This window comes from Aegilops tauschii, chromosome 7, assembly GCF_002575655.3.
Source record: "Aegilops tauschii subsp. strangulata cultivar AL8/78 chromosome 7, Aet v6.0, whole genome shotgun sequence".
Taxonomy (NCBI): Eukaryota; Viridiplantae; Streptophyta; class Magnoliopsida; order Poales; family Poaceae; genus Aegilops; species Aegilops tauschii.
Genome location: NC_053041.3, coordinates 495,926,830 through 495,935,512, shown reverse-complemented (window position 1 = coordinate 495,935,512; position 8,683 = coordinate 495,926,830). Strand labels below are relative to the sequence as shown.

At 52.9% G+C, this 8,683-nt stretch overlaps 1 protein-coding gene across 2 annotated transcripts; it reads left to right on the top strand.

Annotated features, from left to right (window-relative positions):
• Positions 1-1,018: 1,018 nt before the first annotated feature.
• On the top strand, positions 1,019-5,922 carry LOC109733579 (protein NRT1/ PTR FAMILY 8.3). 2 transcript variants are annotated; one of them, XM_045230738.2, is made up of 5 exons: positions 1,019-1,161; positions 3,744-3,920; positions 4,027-4,129; positions 4,201-4,423; positions 4,561-5,922. In XM_045230738.2, exons 3-5 carry the CDS (start codon positions 4,113-4,115, stop codon positions 5,821-5,823), a joined length of 1,503 nt encoding a protein of 500 aa, XP_045086673.1. In that variant the 5' UTR covers positions 1,019-1,161; positions 3,744-3,920; positions 4,027-4,112; the 3' UTR covers positions 5,824-5,922. The 2 variants fall into 2 exon arrangements, with proteins under 2 accessions (XP_045086673.1, XP_020148388.1); XM_020292799.4 differs by having other exon boundaries at positions 1,022-1,161; positions 4,206-4,423.
• Positions 5,923-8,683: the final 2,761 nt, after the last annotated feature.

Sequence of the window (8,683 nt, the reverse complement as noted above, 5' to 3'; positions counted from 1 at the left end):
AAATGTGTCGTTGTGGTTGATATTTTTCACAATTTTTTTGGGTGTTCTGCGTGAAAATATATCACGCCCAGCACCTTCAGTTACTGACAAGTGGGGCCATACATATGGATACGTCCGCACATGCTTAGTTTTTTTGGTGTTCTACGCGAAAATACATCACGCCCAGTGCCATCAGTCACTGACAAGTGGGCCATACACATGAATACGTTCGTACATGCTTAGTATCACCGTATCTGCATGCTTAAATCAAGTTATGTGATCGCAAAATCGTATTTTTAAAGTTCTACCACTAAACTGAACGTGTGATTCAAGTTCTATGACTTCCGGTGATATTAGCTCAGGGAAAAACTTGGATCAGCTCAGCCGCACACATGCCTCGTCCTCGGAATAACGGCTACGGACTTTACTGCCCGACAACCTCATTACTCAGGTCTCTAGCACTCTGCACAGAATTAAGGCTGCTCATAGTGAGGAGTAAATTATACTAGTGTCATGCATATGACACTAGTCTAAGTTACTACCTTTATAGTGCAAAGTAACATAGTAGTAGTATCATAAATGACTTCATTTATTAGCTTGTAGACTTTGTAGACTCATCCTTTCTCGGGAAACACTATGTTACAGTAACATATTATGTTACTCTAAACACGTCTTTCCTCATTAACTACATACCATATAAATAAATTTTTTCTAAAATGCGCTATGTTACTATCTAAATTACTGAAGGCCGCAGTAGAGACACCGTTGCGAGGGCCCTGTCCAGGTAGATTAACTGTCCATCGACTGAGCTAATCTGAAATGCCCCACCACAATGCTCAGCACGGCACACATCTCGGTGCAGAACGAGAGGTTTGATGTTTCAGGCCAATCTGACACGCCGGGCAGATGTTTTTTCCTTCTTTTTTCGGTGTCTTCGGTCAGAGAACTGTTAGAAGGCGACGGGTGAGTATGGTGTACAGTGGGTGGCGAGTGATGGGCCGATGGCTATATCTCCAGGGCTCTTGTTCCTTTCTGCAGGTTGTAGGCTAGCTTAAATTAGTTTAGGTTGGAGATAGAAAGTTGCTCCTTCTCCTTTAAAGCGAGCAGGAGGTAGGAATCTGCTGCCGCATTCGTCTTCCTCCGTGAGGAGAGGGAAGAACAGGCCTCAGCCTCACTCATCAGGTCTCTCCCTCTCCCTCTCTCTCTCAATTTGTTTGAAAATTTGCTTACCTTTGTCTCGCCAGTGGTTTTTCTCACGGAAATGACTCAAAATCGAGCTTCGCTCGGCACAGAACTGTTGTTGCATTGCATAACAATATGAACCTGAAAGCCCAGGCAAGAGATCGCATGTCGCAGTCTGAGCAACAGGTTGATCGCACGTCGCACGTCACATTCCATTAGTAGAAGGAACCCCCTTGCGTGCGCCGTCGCACCTTTCCCGAATTACTTCAGCTCAACACGGAAAGACGAAGAGGAAAAGTCAGCTTCTTCACCTCGCGTATTCAATTGTTCACCGTTCGGCAGAGAATCCATATCCATATCAATCCCAAGGGATGAGCTCCCGCGACAGCACCCGCGTCGGGTGAGCGCCCCCGGCGGCGGCGCCTCGATCTCCCATCTCCGGCTAGCTGTGCAGCTGCCCAGGCCAGATCCGGAGTCCCCTGCTCGCCCTCTCTCTTCTGCTAGGCTCGGCTCGGCTCGGCGGCATGCGTTGGGAAGGGATGGCGCTCTCGCGTCCGCGCAAGTTGCGGCTGGGCGGGCGCCGCCGTCGCCCGGATCTCCGGCCTCCGTCCTCCGTTGCGGCCGCCGTAACCGGATCCGGGTACCCCGTGAAGATCTCTCCCACGCCAGTCTCGGCGGCGCCCCGTCTCTCGGTTCGCCCGGCAATGCTGCTCACCCGAGCCTCCGCGGCGGCCACCACTCCGTCGGCGTCTCCGGCTGCTGCACCCGTCGTCCTTGCGCCGTCTGCGTCGTGCGCTCAGGCTGCAGGCACTACCCCGGTCGCCGGTGTTCTCCCTCGACCGCGGCCGCTGCCCCCAGCTTCCAGGTTCAGGAGGGAGGACGGGGGTCTTAAGGCTGCGTGCACGCCCTGTTCGGAGCCTGTGTCGACAACTGCTTCGGCCCCGACGCCTGGCTCCCCTGTCCTTGCCGATGCCGCCTCGGATGTGTTGCTGCCGGCCCCTGTTGCCTCTGTCAATGGGGACGACTGTCAATGGGGACGACGTAGGCTGTGAAGAGGAAATGGCCGTGACGCTGCCTCCACGGGCGGTGTTGTGGGCCTCCGCTGCTGACGACGATGAAGATGAAGATGACGAAGAGGAGTTGGCTCCCCAGACACCGCAGGCTGCCACCAAGGCCCTCGATTCTGGAGGGATGTGCGTGGGGCATGATGCAGACACAAATGAGGGTTGGCAGGAGGTGCTACCACGGCGCGGGCCGCGCCCGACTTCATCGCCTTCCTCGACAATGGCTCCTCGTCCCATCCCTGCTTGGCTTCGCGGTAGATGTTACAGATGCTTCGCTCATGGTCATCGCGCGGCTGTTTGCAAAGAGCCGTTGCGGTGCTCCCGTTGTTTGGAGAACGGTCATCGTGCGCGTGGATGTTGCAACCCATGGCGTCCTCTAAGCTCACTGCCATGCAATGATGTGCCGCTCGTGTCGCAGCTCGACATCGTGCATCGTCCTGCTCTTGCTTCATGTGAGGGTCCGATGAGATCCGCACTCCCATCCAAGGCGCTTCATCGTGGGTCTTGGGCGTCTGTCGTCTCTGGTATAGTTGGCTCACCAACCTCGTCGGAGCTGATGTTGCAGTCCGCTTTGGCTGATCAGATTGCGTTGCTGCAAGGTTGTCTGGCGCGTGTTGGGAGCTTTTTAGAGCGAGCGGAGGCTGCTCTGAGTAGACTCTCCCTTGCACCGGCTATGTTGCAGACCTCTCTGACGCCGCACTCTCCTTGTGCGGCCGGTGTTTGCTCCGCGGAGGAGAGGGGGGCGAAGTTATATGGCTCCTTCTCCCCTCGTGTTGGAGACAATTCACCCTCGATGCCTACCTCCCATCCTATGTTGTCTTCCACTAAGGGCGAGTCCATTGCCATGCTTGTGGCTCCGGTACTGCAGGTCATGCCCGAGCTTAGGGAGCTATGTCTGAGTTTGTCAGTGGACACGTCGACGACCTCGAGCGAGGGTCAAGATTCACCTTTGTCAAGTGAGCAGCTGGAGGTTCCTATGGTTGACGATGCGAGAGGGAAGGCATCCGTGATGTCATGATGGATGTGCTCGGTTTCTCATGTTGTCGGCGTGGCCTTGGTATTTTGAGTCATCATTGCCGTTTTCTCACCCCGGGTTCCGTTGCATTGTAGAAGTGTCGAGGGTTGTGCTTGTTGGGTGTTGGGAGCACTTGGCGGGCCATCTATGTGGCCGTGGTGCTTCGTGTTGAGTGAGTTTGTTTGTATCGGTTTTCGCCCGGTTTTCCGTAAATTATTTGGGCAATTCTCTTCTTCTTAATTAATCGATGAGGCAATTCTTTTGCCTCCGTTTCGGAAAAAAATAAAAATTGTTCACCGTTCGTGTCGCCGACCCAATTAAGGGTAGCACGTATTGCTTGCACATACAAACGCATCCAGTGCCTGGATTGTGTCTGTGAAGTCTGACTTCATATGGTAACCAACGCAAAGTTGTGCTAGTAGAAAAAACGTGCAGACAATTCCAAACAGCTTTTGTTTTTGCTTATCCTGATTGAGTTTTTCTTTCTTGTGCTGTCCCATCAGTCTACCCTATAGGACTTCCATATAGCGAGTTCCTGATAGATCGGCGAGCACAGAATTCTTCGCAGGAACTTGCAGGAAATATTTCTGAAGGCTAGCTCGAGAGTGTCGCGTCAGATGGAAGCGGCAGATGAGGAGCGGCCACTGCTGAACCATCGCCGCCTGCCTCCACAGCCACAGGTGACAGATAGTCCTCTGCTGAACAATGATCCCTGCTGTCTACTGTAGATTTCATTCTATAGTGTGGAATTGGAAACCAATTTTAGTATCTGCATTTGTTGTTCAGGACGAATGTTCAAGATACACGAGTGATGGCACAGTTGATATCTACAGACAGCCTGCTCTCAAGCGAAGCACCGGCAACTGGAGAGCATGCGTCTTCATCCTTGGTACTGCGTAAAGTTACAAACATATGCTTCCTCCAGCTTCTTGCGCCTTTCTTCTAAAGTAACCTGTATAGCTCAGGTGCCGAGTTCAGCGAATGCTTGTGCTTCTTCGCCGTCTCCAAGAACCTGGTCACCTACCTCACGACGGTGCTCCACGAGAGCAACGTCGACGCCGCGAGGAATGTATCCACCTGGGTCGGCACCTGCTTCATCACGCCGGTCCTCGGAGCCTTCCTGGCCGACTCTTTTTGGGGGCGATACTCGACAATTGCAATCTTCCTCTCTGTCTACATCTTTGTAAGTGAGACAACCAGAATGCTATCCGATCGGTTTAATCCGCAACGTTTCTGAATTTACTGCAAAATGATGTGCAACATTTCTGAAAAAATTCATTGACAATGTGCAATGTCTCTGAATTTTTTTGTCTCCGTCAGGGGATGCTCATCATGACATCATCAACGGCGCTTCCGTGGCTCCTGCCTCGTTCTTCCGACGAGAGCAGCGGTGTCCATCGCGCCGCCGTCTACCTGGGGCTCTACCTTGTCGCCCTCGGCACCGGCGGCATCAAGCCCTGCGCCACGGCCTTGGGCGCCGACCAATTCGACGTTGCCGTCCCGGCGGAGCGGGTGGCCAAGGGTTCCTTCTTCAACTGGTACTACTTCTCGATCAACATTGGCTCGCTTCTGTCGGCGACGTTGCTCGTCTGGGTGCAGGACAACATCGGGTGGACCGTCGGGCTCGCGATCCCCACAGTGCTCATCGGGTTCGGCCTCGCCGTATTCGTTGCCGGCGGGAAGATATACAGGTACAAGCCACTGGGAGTGGGAGGTAGCCCGCTGACGAGGGTCTCCCAGGTGGTTGTCGCAGCCGCAAGGAATCGCCGTCTCGAGCTGCCCGATGATATCTCGGCCCTGCACGAACATGGCGGGGCTGAGCATACCAGTCAATTCAGGTTCTTCGACAAGGCTGCGATCGTGATGCCGTCGCCGGAGAAGAAGGGCCCGTGGCGGCTCTGCACGGTGTCGCAGGTGGAGGAGCTGAAGATGCTGTTGCGGATGTCCCCCGTCTGGGCGTCGACGTTGGTCTTCTTCGCGGTCACCGCGCAAATGTCGTCGACGATGATCGAGCTGGGCATGGCAATGGACAACCGCGTCGGCACCTTTGTCGTGCCGCCGGCGTCGCTCTCCACCTTTGACATCGTCAGCGTCCTCGTCTGGGTTCCCATCTACGACGCCGTGCTGGTGCCGCTCGCGCGGCGCGTCACCGGTCAGGACGGGGGCTTCACGCAGCTGCAGCGCATAGGCGTCGGCCTTGCTCTGTCCGCGGCCGCCATGGCGTACGCCGCGTCGGTCGAAACTAGACGGCTGTCGGCGACCTCGATGAGCATCATGTGGCTAGCGCCGTGCTACTTCGTGCTGGGCGCGGCCGAGGTGTTCACCAGCATCGGCATGCTCGAGTTCTTCTACGACCAGCCCCCGGAGTCCATGAAGAGCCTGGGTGTGGCACTCGCGCAGCTCGCCGTTGCTGGCGGGAACTACCTCAACTCCGCCCTGCTCGGCGCCGTTGTGTCGGCCACGGGGTGGATCCCGGACAACCTCGACGAAGGCCATCTGAACTACTTCTTCTGGTTCATGGCGGCTCTGAGCGTGCTCAACCTGCTGCAGTTCGTCTACTGCTCGTCCAGATACAAAAGATAATGATCGATATTTTCGTAACTATAGATGTATAGTTTGTACGCAAATGGTGAGGAAAAGAAGCTTTATAGCGACAAAAAAAAAGTAAATTGCCTTGTAAAATCCATTAGTGTGTATGCATGATCTTGCCACGACGCCGGTCCGATCGTCACGTCTAGCCGATCCTTACCGACTCATGGAACGGTTCATGCCTCCTGCCCGAAGTGTCCAACACCACCGACCGCATCCGTGATCACCGCCATGCTCCACCTTGCACCGATCGGACATTCCCTGGCACCCGTCGAGCAATGCACCGAGGTTGTGTGGGCCAGTTTTGTTGGTAGATCACGTACTGTGGCGTGGCTTCAGACGAGAAATACGGGATCAGTGATCTTTTTCGTGAGGAAGTCGCAGAGAAAAATAATGGTGGTAAGACCGGCAGCAACATGTCGGTTAGATCGGCGTCGGGGTTCACAAGTTTGATGTGAAGAAATTCGATGGCACAGGTAACTTCGGTCTATGGCAGACAAGAGTCAATAATCTTCTGGCGCAGCAGGTAATCTTGAAGGGTTTGCAGGAGACGAAGCTGACCAAGTTTGACGACGATGCGTGTGAGGATATGCAAGTGCAGGCGGCCGCTACCATACGGCTTTGTCTTGTGAATTAGGTCTTGTATCATGGACGAAGATTCTCTTGAGGGAATTTGGTACAAGTTGGCAAGTCGTTTAATTGTATGTATAGGATAGAAGACATGAAAGATAAAACTTGCGATGTTCATCTCCGTGGTATGGTGAGATTTTTCAATAAATGTGGATTTTATTGCCTCAAAATGATGATTCAAGGTGAGATAGTGAGATGGTGGCGAGAAATATAATAGCAAGAAGAAGAGGACGCCGGTGGCGAAGTGGAGCGGTATGCCGAGAGGGGCGACGATCTACGGGTCCAGGAGGGAATTCGACTCCATTGCGGTAGCCGTGTAGAGCTCCCCCGATGGCCCCAATCCAACGTGGGGAAGGTGAACCGCAAACAGCCTAGAAAGCCTTTCATGCTTCACTACATGAGAGGAGATTAGTGCAATATTAGCTGGGTTACTTTATTTTGGATGTACCGTATGCATGTGTCACATCTTTTGTTCATTGTTTCTGATATAGCTTACTACTCATGCCAAGCGGTCTCGTGTCACATCTTTTGCTTTGAAAATTGTTGTTTGTTTCTATTAGTGTCACGTATGACCATTGGTTGTCAATCCTGTGATCATCGATGGCCCTATGGGCCTGTAGTGTTATGTACTTCAGCCTCGTTGTTGCTAGGCATTATGCTATTTATGATAATAGCGGGTAGAAGGCGCGGCGGCATGCTGCGCCCGTGCTGGAGGTTGTATGTGCATGTTTGTTATTTTTTATTTTAAGATGAGAGAAGGAATGACTATGGGTTTCAGGTCGAGCTGGTTGCAATGATATATATAGAGGAAGCCCTTTCATATAACAGTGGTGGCCATTGTCTGGTGGCTTGGGAGCAAGTGTGCAAGCCGTTCGAGTATGGTGGATTGGGTGTCCTGAACCTCAAGCTATTGGGCTATGCATTTCGGGCACGCTGGCTATGGATGCAGTGCACATCTGATTGCTATTTTGCGGGCCTGCAGTCGGCCATGGAGCCTGAGGTGCAGGCTATTTTTGACTCGTCCATCAAGGTGACGCCGGGGGATGGTAAAAGGCTCTTTTTTGGATGGATTTTTGGCTCCACGGGCGTTCCATTCAGTTTGAGACCCCGGAGCTATTCCTAGCGGTGAACGACGGTGCGCGGCGCACGCGAATGGTTCATGAGGCCTTGGCGGACCGCACTTGGATTAGACATCACAGGGGTGTTGACAGTTAGAGTGCTAACTCAATTCTTGATGCTCACGGACTTGCTTCTCGAGATGCACCTACTCCCTGAGATTCTGGATCACATAATCTGGAAGTGGACGCCGACTGAGGTATATTCTACGAGCTCAGCTTACCAGGTGTTCTTTGCTGGCCTCGAGAGGTTCCCGTACGGTCGGGCCCTTTGGAAGACTTGAGCTGCCAAGTGCAAGCTTCACTTCTGGCTAGCCATGAAGCGTCGGATTTGGACGGCCGACAGACACCTTTGACACGGCCTCCAGCCCCACGTCATGTGCCCATTATGCGAGCAGGAAGCTGAGATTGCAGACCACCTGGCACTTGGCTGTGTGTTTGCCAGGGAGGTGTGGCACTCTACCCTCGCACGATGCGGCCTCGGTCAGTTGGTGCCCACCATGGATGCAACTCTCATGGAGTGGTGGGCAGCCAGTCCTGCAATGATCCCGAAGGAGCGAAGGAAGGGTTTCGATTCGCTTGCCCTCCTCATCGTCTGGATGCTATGGAAGGAGGGTAATAGTCGCGTCTTCCAGCGGTCAGCGGTCGTTGCTAGAGAGCTTTGTCGTCGCAACAGTGATGAGGTTGAGTTATGGAAACTTTCTGGTGTGAAGGGGTTGTCGGACTTCTGGGGATAGTACCTTCTAGCATGTAGGGCGTTGTTGGGTGCCCCATGGTGTTAATGGCTGCCCACCATATGCTACCGTGGGGATGGTTGTAACCGCGGCAAGCCGCCGGACTCTCTGTACTTCTATTTCTCTTCTTCTAACTAGTCAAAGTGTACGTGAAATGCACGTTAATTTGGAAGTATATTAAGTGCATACGGATATTAAGTAGGATATTATTTGCGTGCTATTATGTGATTAGCACTATACTTGGCATGAAATTAACTGCACGCTAAACGTGTTGAGCGCACGACATTGAAGCAGTCTAGGTCGTTGGATTGACATGATTTGATGAACGAGATTAATTGGATCTGCCCCTTTGGGTCTTTTTATATTGATATATAG